The 14,455-nt window shown below is 41.7% G+C and overlaps 1 protein-coding gene and 1 long non-coding RNA gene across 2 annotated transcripts in view; one reads left to right on the top strand and one right to left on the bottom strand.

The window, feature by feature from the left end:
• LOC119483781 overlaps positions 1-11,347 on the bottom strand; it is a 29,977-nt gene extending 18,630 nt beyond the window's left edge. Inside the window, exons 1-3 of the long non-coding RNA XR_005205793.1 lie at positions 11,335-11,347; positions 8,843-8,844; positions 4,992-5,000 (exon numbers count right to left, since the gene is read on the bottom strand). This is a non-coding gene — a long non-coding RNA (uncharacterized LOC119483781). The remainder of the gene's footprint in view (positions 1-4,991; positions 5,001-8,842; positions 8,845-11,334) is intronic.
• The window catches only part of usp43a (ubiquitin specific peptidase 43a), a 132,343-nt gene that overhangs the window by 5,548 nt on the left and 112,340 nt on the right, over positions 1-14,455 (top strand). Inside the window, exon 2 of the mRNA XM_037762176.1 lies at positions 8,589-8,753. Within this exon, the coding sequence (XP_037618104.1) occupies positions 8,589-8,753 (165 nt within the window). The remainder of the gene's footprint in view (positions 1-8,588; positions 8,754-14,455) is intronic.

Genomic DNA, 14,455 nt, shown 5'->3' on the forward strand with positions numbered 1-14,455 from the left:
TGGTCCAAACCTTGGCAGTATGTTGTCTCTTACTTTACAGGTGATCAAATTATCTCAGAATGTGTTAGGGTTTGTACGTTCATGAAAAACCTGGACAAGTAATTGAATATGAAAATATCAATTTCCATGCCTGGAGAATAATATAATTATAATATATAATATATATATATATATATATATATATATAATATATATATATATATATATATATATATATATATATATATATATATATATATATGTTATAATAATGTAAATCCCAAAATAGACCATGAAATAAGGAATAATCCCACAATTTATATTCAACATTATCTATTATGACTTATTCTCAGATGGATGTCGCTGTTTATTGTGTGTAGAGGTGCATGTGTGTACAGTAGTGCGGCAGCGGCGCTGTCCCGGGCACTGAAACGCGGGAGATGGAGACAGACAGTATAACATGTCAGCCTGCTGCGTTGCGCTGCGAAGCTTTGAATACCTTCAAATATTTCTCTCCGAAGCTTCGAAGCCAATAAAAAAGTGGTATTTAGGACATCCCTAGTGTGTGTCATTTAAGCCCTTTGTAGCAAAATGAGTTAAAAATAGTGAATGTGCTGCTCTGTTATTAAATAGAGGTAGTCACTCTTCCCTCTATTTTGTTCTAATACCTCTCATCATAGAGGGCTGTAATAAAAAAAAATCCATGTCCTTCACTCCCCTTTTCTGTTTTCCCTCCTCGCCCCATCGAATCGACGCGGTGATTTGTGTCTGTCTGCTCATCCCAGGGTGAAGCAGGCGAGAGGATATTTACTGTAGCAAGTGCATTCAGCCTGGAAAAGGAGGAAGGCCCCCCTGCTGAGACGCCTCCAATTGTGTGCACTCAGAGGGAGAGAGAGAGAAATAGTGGGAGGGAGAGACATCGCTGGTAAACAAAACTATATCGTCCCTCCTGTGATCCTCATAAGACCCCCCTGGGCTGTAATAGGAAAAAGGGACAGACAACTTTGACAGCTGATGGTTATTACCAAATCTCTCCACACTTAAAGAGAGGCACTGGCCTGCGAGTGAAAGTGGAAAGAGAAACCTTTGCAGTACTTTTTCCCACTTCTTTGTTTTGGGATCCGTATTAGAAGTGAGTAGGAGTCACAAGTCTTTCAGTACTGAAGATAGCAGAATGACCTCAGGCTTCACAGCAGGGAGGCAACATTTAAATGTTGGGTGCATCTTCTCCAAAAGTTTGACTTGGAGCTTGAAAATAAGTTTTGTTTTGCTTTCTTGGCCTTTGACAAACCAAATGCAGTATGTGTGTCTGTTATGATTCAGATTCATGTTTAGTTTATCTACACCCTCATGTTTTAAATCCAAAGTGGTAAACACTACACATCCAGTAAAGTATGGAAACACTTTGGGTTTCACACATTGACAGGAAAAGCAGAGCTAGACATCATGGCTAAAGCTGCCTACTAACTCTGTCATGGACAGGTAACGTTATCGTATTGCGGTAACGTGCGGTCAAGCCAGCCGTCACTCGCATCTCCGTGGTCAAATCAGCCGACGCTATAACTGTAGAGCACCCATATACTGACATTTATGCTGACCTGATGGAGCTGACCATGGATGTATGAAGAGAACGGAGCTGACGGCAGGGCTAGCGACGGACTTGGCAAAGTTAGCAGAAGTATACACGTGTGACTACGTCCGGTTTTCAAAATAAGGTGTTAAACAAAGGGAACTGTATATACAAAATACATACATGGAAATAAGATTGATTGGATTATATTCACCAGAAGTATAAAACATTACATGTCCCTTATAAATTAAAAAGAAAATACCACTAATTTGTGAGGGAAATGTGTTTATTCTTTGATTTTTAGGTTGCTGGAAAAAATGTAATATGGCTGACAATAACTCATAGATATGACTTCAGGATATCTCTGACTACATACATGCTGTATATCAAACATTTTTACTGTATTAATTTAGAGATTTTCCAAAATAAAAGTCCCTAGAAGTGTATGATTCAACTTTTTCTAGTGTTAAACAAGTTAACAAAAACCACAATAAATTGTAATATTAAATTGCAATTCTTGTAAAATCGCAATATATATCGAATCGGCACCCAAGTACCGTGATAGTATCGAATCGGGAGATAGGTGTATCATCCCAGCCCTTTTATCTACTGTGTAATATAGTTTTTGGTCCAAAATCTTAGTACATTTCAGGGTGTTAAAAGTGTAATTGTGTGATTCTGATTCACTAGACTGGTGGTCGTGTTTTATAAAAAGTGAGTCTTTTAAGTTCAGAAGAATTTATTCCTCACTGGACAGTATAAATGATGAGATAAAAGAAGGTTGTCATGGGAGTCATTGTTAGAAGTTTCAAACCTCCACAAACTCAGTAGATTCCTAAAAGTCCTACACTTTGACTCTGACAGATATGAAGTGTGCTACCAAATGCAGCTACGCTTATAAATGACAGTGATCAGCCTAATGGAAGTGCTGCATTTAAAGGTCAAAATGTCCAACTCTGCCATAACTGCTTCACTACACACTTGACATTGATGAAATGTGGAGGGATGAAGCGTCCTTTTATTGGTCGCTCCAAAAGTTGTCTACATCAATTTAACTTGATGACAGAGTGAGCTCATTCTTCTTACCGCGTTACAACTCATGACCTAAAGGACGTAACAACACAGTAACTATTTTCAGAAGTTGTAGCGTACGAGCCCGGATTCATCTTTTTTTTTTTTTTTTACGCTTGACAGGATGCAGCACCGTGAGGCCAGGGGAGCTCAGGCGGGAAGATGAAGCCTGGTGTTTTTAAGTAGTCTTGTTTGTTCTGGTAGTGCAGGCAGTGTGTGACAGTGAGGCAGGGCAGCGAGACTGATGCTTTGTTTGTCTTTTCTTGTCTCTGCTCTCCTTCAAGGACCACTCTCATTCTCACTCTCAGTGCTGAGGATGTATACAGGGTTTGTAGAAACACACGCATCGCTGTGGGGATATGCACCACCTGGACTCTGTGCTGAATGTATGCAGCAGGACCGCCTCTCATTTCAGTTTTGATTGCTGCAGTTTTCAGTGAAGCAGATGGGGGAGAGGGGTGGGGGGACTGTTTTGGAGACTTTAGCAGCGTGTGGCGAGAAGATTTTCTGTTTTTAAGCACACAATAGATATAATAATCGGTGTATTTTATATTTGGCCACAGACATACAGTGGGATCTCAGCTGCTGAAAGAAGTAGTAATCCTTCAACCACTTCATCTCACACTTATAAAACATGAGCTAGACCACTTACAAGTACTGTAACAGAGCCACCATATGCTGTTTGGAAGCAGCATGCATTCCCACGATTCAGTGAGCCGCACTCCATTATACCTACACGCCGCTGTGACAAAAGGCAATAAAGAAACACAAGGAAAAAGTGTATCTGTGTAAGCACTACAATGTGAGAACATTTTACGCCAGCTTTATTATCCCTCCCGTGATTTATGTACCAAGCCTGAACGACACGGTGTAGGAAGCCATGGGAATAAATCAATCTTTAGTATTATAGGATGTGATACTGTGATCACCGAATCATGGAGTCTGGGACGGCTTTCCTACTTTATCTCGGTGATGGTGGAAGCATATGGAAAATGGAAATGGCATATATGTTCACAGCGCTCTTTATAGTGTGACAGATACAGCTTCCCCTTCCTAGTCTCTCAGTTGTGCACACAGTAGCGTATTTACAGCCTCAGCTGTGAATCCGCCGAGTATCAATTTCTCAGTCTCAGCAGAGCCCAGGGAGCCTTCCCCGGGCTGTAAACCATTCACAGGCGATTATTTCCATCGCATCTCATCCCGTCTTATTTCTTACTGATCGCCTGTAAATCCCACGCCGGGGACATCTGCAGACACGCAGGCTTTGTTCGGTCTTGACTCACTGGCACCTTTATCGAAGGATTCCCGAGCTTCTCGGCGTGGCGGAGGGAATATAGGTCTGATTGCGAGATGTGGCGTTTAGATTTGTCATCAAAACATACCTGCCTGTTCTCTATTATTGTTCTGGAGGTGAATCCAGTGTGGCCTAGGATGGCACAGGAAGTAAGCAGGCTGAGGTAGTTTAGATTTTGGAGGAAGAGGAGGCAGGGAAGGACAGGTGCTACGCTGCTAAAAGAGGCTCATCTGTGTGTGTTGGCCGGAGCTCAGCTGGGACTGATTAGTGGAGGGAATGAGAGAGGAAAGAAAAAGAGAGGTAATAGAAAGAGAGGAGAGTTTGTGTGTGTGTGTGAGGCAGAAAAAGGATAGATGAAACACAGCATGGGGGGAGAGAGAAGTGGAGACTATAAGTGATGACCGTCCTGCGTCCAGAGGTGAGCCGGCAACACCAGGCTGCTGAAAAATGAAACAGCAAATGGAGCAGCCAGTAATGACAGATTCTATCCAGCCTCATTCCAGCTACACCTGTGGGGGTGATGGTTAGTGTGTGTGGGTAAAAGAAGTATGTGCAGTTCCTCTTAAGGTTATGCCCCATCATAATTTGTCAGTATCATTCTCCGTCTGTCACAGAGAAATCCATCCAGGTCCTGTTTGGCAGGCCGGACCACGACGAGGTGCGGTGGTGTAAATGGGTTTTCTTTTTAGGGAAAGAGAGAAGAGGGACATTTGCTTGATGTATGTTTAGAGTACATTCCCGGCCTGCCAGCACTCTGATCCGTCATTGTTTACAGAGTAGGAAGATGGATGTTGGGAGGGCATGAAGGGGGGTAATGGTGTGAGGTGAAGCACGGGTAGCAGGACGGGACACTAAAGTAGACATCTGGGTGAGTGGAAGCAGGGGATGTTGCCAGAGTGCAGCCCTATCTGAGCTGACCGCTGGGAGGTCGCGACCCCTGCTGTGGAGGCCGCATGTGGTTTATGGCTGTCTTTTGTCAGTCTGTTATCTTTCTTGTAATGCTTTCTTCTTCTTTGTTTGTAGAAAAAGCTGATTGTTTTGTTCATTTTGCTAAGACAGAAAATCAAATAAATAGACCTAACAGCGCTGTTCCACATGCTCTGATCTAACGAAACAGGACTCGGTCAAAACCGAGTATATGGCTGGGCCGTGTACGGTCAGTCTGTGAATTTTGTCATGTCTTTAATGTTAAATCCGGCGGTATATGTCCAGCAGGTCCGGCGAGGACACTAGGGGACGCGCTGCTCCTCTCAACTGGCCGTTCAAGTGGTGACGTACCCTCTCGTGGAATGCACCTGATTGGTCCCTGGTTTTATGCTTACCGTTTCGAACAGGAAATAACATGGCGACCTGCTCGTAAACTTTCTGTTATTCCGTCTAAACAATCCATCAAAATCTACTTCTGAAAACATTATATGTTAAGATCACCTAGTTTGACAGCTTGGTCCAAGTTTTGTGAGCCGGACGTGTTGCGCTGGACGGGCTCATGTGCATAAAGGACCGTTCCCGGCTTTTTCATTTTGAAAGAGCAACAGCCAAAGAGGAAACTTCAACACTCCACTCGTGTAACTTCATCACTCACTCACTCAGTGACAGAGATTTGCTTTTGTAGGGCTGGCCCTCTGCGGTCCAGCCAAAAAAAACAAAACTGAATGAAATCAATAAATGAAACAAAGCCAAAGTGAATTAAGAGAAATGCAGCTTGAGTCCACCACATCGGGTCAGGCTCAATCAGGTGTGGGCTGAGAATCGGATCCTTGGTCTAGACTGATCAATAGCTCTTACAAAAAAACTCCCTCAAGTTGACCCTTAACGCCCACCTTTATCCTCTCTTTGACTAGCTCTGAAGTGTTTGCTCAACAAACACTTGAGATCCCGCCAGAGCTGTGCTTAGGTCAGCTTTGAATACTGCTAGTGTTTACAGAAGGAACTCGCCATTTCCACTAACCTGCAATTTTGTTTCTTTGTCTCTCTCCACACTTCTTCGCCATCGCATTACTCTTATTTTCCTCTTCCTTTCATTTCTCCCTTTACAAGAATTCAATTAAATAAGACGTGATGCTTGGGAATACAACGTTGCCACTTTGCCAAATCTTTTTAAGTGCCTTTGAGGCTGTGTGGCACATGTCGCCAGAGATGCTCCGAGAGACAGCGCTGTAAACAGAAATCAAAAAGATGAGCGAAATTATCATCCCCAGCTTTGACACACACATGTACACACACAGTCAAACATGATGAGGCCAGTGGAAGGGTCATCCCCTCATCTTAATGAAGTCATAACCTCTTGATGTCATCAGGTTTCTGACTCACCGTAACCTTGGAAACTGTCATTGCCTTAGTATTTTCGCCACTCTTATTTTGTCGGTAGCCGCGCTACCTCCGTTTTCCCACTTTTCATCTCCGGGCAAGCCACAACAGCGCCGTCCTTTTTTTGTGAGACAGAAAAACACTTGCAGGTCTGTTGAAACTCCGCCAGCGTCCCTCCCTCACTCCACCGCTCCCTCTCTCCATCTGTCCCTCATCCCTCCATCCCCTGTCAGAGCTTCCTCGTAGGGATGAAGCTCATTAGCGGGCTGTCTCCGTCAGGTAGAGGGGGGCCCTCCATCCCGTGTTTATATTTAGATACTGCGATACTGCAGGTAGAATGTGGTGATTTTTAATGAGGTGTGGAGCTGAGAATGGATCCTGTCAGTCACACACAGGGAAGGAGAGCGACGGAGAGAAGTAGCCACCCAGTGTAGTGTTAACGCTGTCGTTAGTTTTCTCCGTCTGACTCATAAAGTCACAACTCCTTCCTCGTAATTGAATTAGACAGTCTGCTGTTTTTTTTCGAGTAACACCTGTCAGGGTTTCGGATGTCCTCTGCGTGACTCATCGTTTGATATGCAGTGTATGAATGTGTTTAGAGAACAACTTCCTAAAATATCATTGGGCACCGCAAAAGGATACACATAAGGATTGACGCGTGTGATTTTGTTTATACTGATGCTACTTGCTGCCAAAAATAGCAATCAGAGTACATCATTTAACCAACCACAGTCTTAAAATCTTGGGGAAAAAAATAGAATGAAGTAGTTTCACTTGCTTTCAATGCAAAGAGTTAGGGGTGCAACGGATCACAAAACTCACGGTTCGGATCGGATCACGGTTTTGAGTCACGGATCGTATCAGCAGAAAAAAAAAGGAGCAAATATAACTTTTAGTGATGCTCCGATCACGTTTTTTTGCTGCAGATACAGATTGACGATCGCCGAAGAGCCATACCGACCGATACAGATCATTTTTATTGTTGTTTTTTTAATTTAAATGTTACCCTTTTACTTTGTTATAGTCATCTATAGTGGTTATTTACATAAATACACAATTTAAATGATTAATAAATTAAAGATTGTATTTCTATTGACAAAATTTTTTCGCAACAGTCCAACACTCATCTTTACTGAATAGAGCCTGAATGCACCATGATGTAACTCAATGGAGCCTCCATACGCTAGCTGTTCCGATGCTGCCAACGTGAACTAGCTTGCCTCCTGTTGACGATATCAACACAGATATGTTGTTCACAATGTAGCATTTTCAGGGATCGTGACTAGAAAGCTTTAATGCTGAACTCCTGATCGCATATTTTTACAATATCGTCTGATAACGAGCAGCAGTAAAACTTTATTTCACACTATGATGGTTAAACTGTATAATCCGCGGTTCACACGTGTGCCGAACTGTGACTCAACTACAGTCTGTTCCTCCAATACTAAGAGTTTGTGCTGGATGTTAATTTTAGTGATGTGTTTCAGGATGCCGTCCTGGATACTCTCACAATAAGTGAAACTCTACCCCGCAGCCAGTCATCAGCTTTTCATTGTGAAATTTGGCAGAAGAGTTGCAATATCGTTTGAAATTGAAGTGATGGTTCTGTGTAATTATATAATTGACTTTAATAATGACATTGTGGTTTCTTTCACTCTTTCTTTGAACACACACAAAGGTAAACACAACATACCTCTCGAAACAAGTGGTTCAGCTTTGTTAATTTGCAGAAATAAAACCTTAAAAACACAAGTATGCATATGTAAATTTGCCAGATAATTGAATGTATATGATGGGTAAAATCAGATAATTGCTTTAGTCTTTTTTGCTTTAAATTCAAGCAAATATGCCAAACATTTGCTAGAGGATTTGATGCTTTTATTTGTCATACATGATGGGAAGTTTAAAATCGATTAACCGAGAAAATAATGGTTAGTTGCAGCCCTATCTGAAAATGCAGTGAATATTGTTTTTATGGGGGATGGCTTGATTTTCTGCATGCATCTTCCGAAGTGTGATGCATGTACAGTAATGAAGTGTGCTCTTCTCTGCCTTTTCAAAAAGTTCCCATTTTTCCAGAGTGCAACGTCCAAAGAGAATTGTGAATGACTTTATTACATGATCTTATCATAGCCTGGCAGATGTTCTTAAATGAGTCTGCATTAAGTGATGATAAGAGAGAGAAATGTCCTTGCTTTTTTCCCGTCTCTCTCTCCCGAGTGCTCCAAGCAGAACAAGCTCTAACTTACAAATAATGAGTTCCTGTGTTCCATGTGATCGTGGCCTCATTTTGTCAGGAAAGATGTCAGTATTTAAAGACTTAAAATCGCCCCAAAATATTAATTATGATGTTTCTCCTCTCCTCAGAGCATAGTGGCCAAGTACAGCTCTCAGTTTCGGGGAAACTCTCAGCATGATGCCCTCGAGTTCCTCCTCTGGCTTTTGGACAGAGTTCATGAAGATAATAATCACAACCCCAACAACAACACTAACAGCAGCAGCAGCAGTAGCAAGACCAAAGCCAACGCCAAGGTGAGTCCTCATCATCAACCAGCAGCCGCCGTTGCCTCGACGTGGCTGAAAATGCTATATGTGAAATGTGTTACTTACAGTGCAGGTACTGCTTCTGTTGCTAGCTTGTTTTGATATTTCAATACCATTTCGTAATGAAACCTGGCCTGATCTTCATGTTAGGGGTTGTAGCTGCTTGAGTCCAGATCACATGTATTATTCTTCCTATGTCTCACACACACACAGCTCCTGCGTCTTTGTATCACTTACTTCGTGCACAGGTCTTTTTTTTTCCGGAGCTAATTTTGTTGACGACTTGACAAACTTTAATTAATTTATGAGCCCACCAGAAGGACTAGGTGAATACATTATAGTTTTTAATTAAATGAGATAACTGCATTGCATTATGTGTAATAGTGGAGTCATAAACCGCAGTGTTACCAAAGTAATAACCCACCTATAGTCATCAGCAGTACTAAAACTTCTCAGCTGAGGTGTTGGCTTCAAGATGACCATCGTAACACTCTCTTGTTAGTGTTTTTCAGCTTAATTTCGGAAGGTAAAAAAGTATGTTCCTTGTCTGCTAACAACATCCAACTTCCTACTTATGTTGGCTGTCCCCTAAAGCCGGTTTATACACGTCAAGGATTACATCATCACATACTGTGCGTAAAGCTTGAAGGCTCCGCACCTCTGAATTTTTGTTACTAGACGCCCGCTGCGGACTTTTCAGACATGACTACCACAATAAGATAAAAACAAATAATTTAAATTAAGAAGTAAAATAATGAATAGAAAGACGGCAAATTTGTCGTTGTAATTTACCTTAGTCCAACACTCATCTTTACTGAATAGAGCCTGAACGCACCATAATGTAATTGGAGCCTCCGTACGTTAGCTGCTCCGATGCTGCCAACGTGAACTAGCTTGCCTCCTGCCAATTTCAACAAGAATTTGTTGTTCACGACAAACTTTTCGGAAATGAATGCCACAATAAGATAAAAGCAAATAACTTAAATTAAGAAGTAAAATAATGAAATAGAAAGACGGCAAATTTGATTTTAAATGCTTTAAAAGCAGGAGGTCTCCATTTTGCCAGCCAAATAAAATTGTTTACCGGATATTAAACCTTTCACCCTTTGTTTCATTATAATACATTTAATGCTTTTTCTTTGCAAGGAGTGTGTAAAGGTGATAAATTATGTCCATGAATATGACATGAATTTACAGTTAATTACAAGTCCTCCTCGGCATTGAGGAGTTTGATTTATGGTGTTTTGCCGGTCAAACACAAAATCTTTTGTTTGTATGCCTTCTGGCGTTTCGGACAATACTGCAAAGAACAACGCTTTGAGCATGAATGTCTTTGTGCGTGCACGTTGTGTGTGCGCTATCTGTGGAGGTCCGTGCTACGGTGCCTCTCGCGAGCACAAACAAAGCTTAATGAGCAAAGATTTTGCTGCCCCACACAAGTTTGCGAGAACAGAGGCACCCTGCCCCCCGGTCCGAGCCGAGTCAGTGCTGACTGTCATTCCTGCTGCTCATTAAATGTAAGCAGGTCACAGACACAATTTGACCGAATCCTTGAGCCGTCCCAGACATCCCAGTCACCTCCAACACGGCTTGGTTTTCTTTGCGAGATATATAAAGAGGACTTCTAAGAGCTACGATGAGCTGTAGCCAATAAGAAGAGGAATATGTTTGATATTCTTCTTGGTTGAATCTTCCCTCCCAGTCTGTTCTCCAGATTCAGTTTGATGTCCGTCTTTTTCTTTATTGCACAAATGATTTCACAGGCAGCAAAAACAGAAATCTGCTGCTCCGTCTGGCCCATTCACGTTTCATGAAAAGCCGTCACATTTGATCCAAGTTCAGATGCAGATTCATGTTGCATGTAACAATGACGCCATTATTTAATTGGATCAGTGCATCAGTTTGGGACACAGTCGTATGATGTGCTTCAAAATGATGCCAACCTTATTATCTAAAGCTCACTATGGCAGATGCCATCATTGATCCACTCTATGGCCATCCTCCTGTGAAATGATGACAACAGCACTACATTGTCTGTTTAATTCTAGTCAAAGAAATCACTTCACTCCTGTTAACAAAACAGAATTTTGTCTTTTCAATACCAGTAAACCCCCACAGATCCCAGAATGGAGCTCCCAAGTGGAGCTGGTTCTGTGAAGAGTCATCGTTGCAGCGCTCTGAGTGTGATTCCTCCACCTGCAGTTTAGTTGAAACGGATTGAGCCTTGGTCTGAAATGATCCTTTGTGTGCAGTGACTCTTTTCCTGTGAGATGTAAAAGGAGAAGCTGTTGAAGTGGCAGGCGTCTGTACCCTGTCTCTCTCTCGCTCTCTCTCTCTGTGTTTTTGTCTCTGATGTGGGACGATCACCTCGCAACCTTGCACTTGGAAAGGAGCTGGGAATGAAGGGCAGACACATCATGACTGAGCTGATGTTTTTTTTATCAGAATTGCCAAGCACCAAAAGCCAGTCAAATTTGTCTTTGGTGTGTAAATTTATTGGATTGGACTGAAGTGCACTTGACGGAATAAACGGAAACAAATACACATTAATACAACCACAATACATAACAGAAGATAGAAGTCTTTTTTTGTCCTGTTCTTGTATTTTGTTCCCTCTGTTTCCATCATATGCTTACTGGCTGCAACTTGCAGTTCAGAAAAGTGAAGCCAATGCTGAAGTGCCTCAAACTTGCATTCTTTCTAACAGCCAGCAGGGGGCGACTCCTCTGGTTGCAAAAATAAGTCTGTTTGTATAGAAGTCTATGAGAAAATGACCCTACTTCTCACTTGATTTATTACATCAGTAAACATTGTAAACATGAGTTTATGATCTCAATCGCTTCTTCAGTACAGCATGATGTTCATTTGATAAATTATGGTCCCATTTAGAGTCAAATAGACCATATAGCAGGGTTTGCTTTAGGGCGTGGCTACCTTGTGATAGACAGGTCACTACCACGGCATTGTCTGGTCTGGGAGTTGTCCGTGTTTTCGTTTTACAACTTTAACCCTTTCACAGTGTGTTTTCAGTTCATGAAAGTTAATTATAACCTTTTTGGTCGTCTAAAAATGTCTTATTCAACTTTCGGTTGTACTTAGCTCCACCCTCACCGTGTTCCAAAAAAACAACATGGCAACAGCCAAAAACCAAGTCGGCGACGGCCAAAGTGCCGAACTCAAGGCTTCAAAACAGCAGTCCACAAACCAATGGGTGACATCACGGTGACTACGTCCACTTTTAATACACAGTCTATGATTCTACCAACGCAAAAACGCAATGGCCCTCTCCAGAGCCAGTTGGAGCAGAGCCAGCGTGTAGAGTGTATATGTATTTGGGAATTGAGTGGTGAAGCATGAGAGAGAGAGTGGCAATTACAGGAGCAACTAACTTTATTTTTGCTTTCACTTATTATTGTTGGCAGATACATGACTACCAGCTCAGAAAAAAGTGACTCTAAAAATATGAGATATTGACCACATTATATTAGAGCATGTTAATCTATATATTATTTTAGTGTATCTGATCATGTGCCAAGCTCCATTAGCGATTATTGCAATAGGGAAGGAGTAGTAGGAGTAGTTACACACATTTGATTTCTTGGACCTTTCCATTGCTCTGTGGCTGTTAAACATTCATATACAGTATAGTAGATTATGTAATTGAATGTGTAGCTCTACGAGTGTGTTTGTGTGCACATTACAAAGACATAATATGATCATCACCCTCTGTGACAAACCCCTTGTGATTAATTACATTTGCCCAGTATCATCCTGTTTCTCCCTGTTGGCCTTGAGTTTGGCGTCAGCGTTCCTGGTTCTGCCTCCGCTCCGGGCCTCGCTACGCTGCCAGCTGACGACCTCCAATCCCGTCAGTAAATGAATACTGTTATGAGCTGAACTGTCGCCGCGCTGCCACCCAATGCCCAGCTCCCCCTCTCTGACAGCAGCGCTAATAGAGGCAGCCTTTATGCCACATAAACAGCTTACGGCCGCGGCTCTCATTAGGCTGCCTGTGAATCATGGTATCATAAAGCCGGCTTCCCTCAGCTGCTGCTGCTGCTGCTGTGAGGCAGAGAAGAATGAAATCACTGTTTTTTCACGCCAAGAGGGAACATGTCTGATTTTCTAAAATGAAATGCTCGTCCTCCTTCCCGTAAATTGATTTCATTCATGTAGCACTGTGCGCTCATGCTTATACTGCTGATGTAATGTGAAAACCTTGGAACTTGGAGATTACATGCTCAAAACATCTCCCACAACAGCTGGTTTAAAAACATAAACACACATAAACTAACATGCACATAAGACATTTACACACTTTAAACTGGCTTAGTCTCCAGTGTGGTTCCATACACTTCATTAATAAACCATAGAAGTACATTAGATTACACTGAACAATCACCAAATAAAAGTTAAGTGTTAGTCTAACCTCTCCATCCATGTGCATGTTTCCTCTCTTGTGTACTCTTTCTATTTCTTTCTCTGTCTCCCTTACACTCTCTCTCTCGTCCTTTCTTTCTTGTTTCTTTCAAAGCCACACACAGTTCGACCTGTGTCCAACATAGATTAGGGATGGATCATGATTTTCGATTTTTGGTATAGTCATTAAATAAAAAAAATGAATAGTTTATGCTACTATCGTCTTGTCTTAAAAGTATATATATTTAACCGTCCCAGGCGCCGCCTGGTAGTAACATTACTAAAACGGTAAAACATGTGTGGCACGTTCAGTTTGTCTCTTTTCCGTTGGCCTAGGTGTGTGTGCATACGCGTTATTAAACCTCCTTCGTGACAAGCTAGTGTGACATGGTTGGTACCAATGGATTCCTTAGGTTTTCTAGTTTCATATGATGCCAGGATCTTCTAGCCTTAAAACTTAACATGCTACCACCTCCAAAAGATCGAGTGCATTAAAAAATATGTGGCGTTAAAACGATTTTGCGTTAACGCGCTATTATCACGTTAACTTTGAAAGCCCTAATTGCAAAGTTTAGCTACAGAAACCTCTTGAAAATTAAGACCATGACTCCTCAATAAAAAAAATTCTTTTATAAAATGCATCAAAAAGTGTCTCTTTTAGTGCTTTGCCAAAAATACTTTTGCCAATGTTGGTTCACTTAGAAAACCGTGTAAATGGTAAGATGAATAAGGAGAGAAGGAAGACTATAGATCGTTCCACAGAACCTTTACAAGTCAGATGATTATTGAAGTCTTGTGACAGGGCAGAAGGACTGGCAGACGGTGAGATGGAGTGGTGGCTGAGTTGAGCAGTTAAAGGAGAGGGAGGCAGGAAAGTGACTTTGATTGCTTTGTCTGTCACCGGAGCCTGGGAAAAAGACATCTAGGATTATACAGGTCATGCTGAGCTGACAGAAACTTAACAGTGTCAACATTGTCCCTGTCAATTTCACAGACATTTGACAAAAAGCACTTGAAAAGCACTTCAGCCTGAAGTTCATCCCCACCCACACATAGACTTTCTTATGTAAAGTCCTGTATTTTTATATGGATTTAACCAAGTTGAATTTTTTTTTTACACACCTGCAACGGACTAAATCCAACACATTTTGACGTGCATGTATGTCTTTAATCTGTTGTTAAACTGCACTCTGTGTTATATGATGTGTATTATTTTCCTAGGCTGCCTTTTTACTTTCTAAACTTCTCACTTCTTCAGTTTGTTCAGTGAC

The sequence above is a fragment of the Sebastes umbrosus genome, chromosome 3 (genome assembly GCF_015220745.1).
Source record: "Sebastes umbrosus isolate fSebUmb1 chromosome 3, fSebUmb1.pri, whole genome shotgun sequence".
In the NCBI taxonomy this organism is placed as follows: domain Eukaryota; kingdom Metazoa; phylum Chordata; class Actinopteri; order Perciformes; family Sebastidae; genus Sebastes; species Sebastes umbrosus.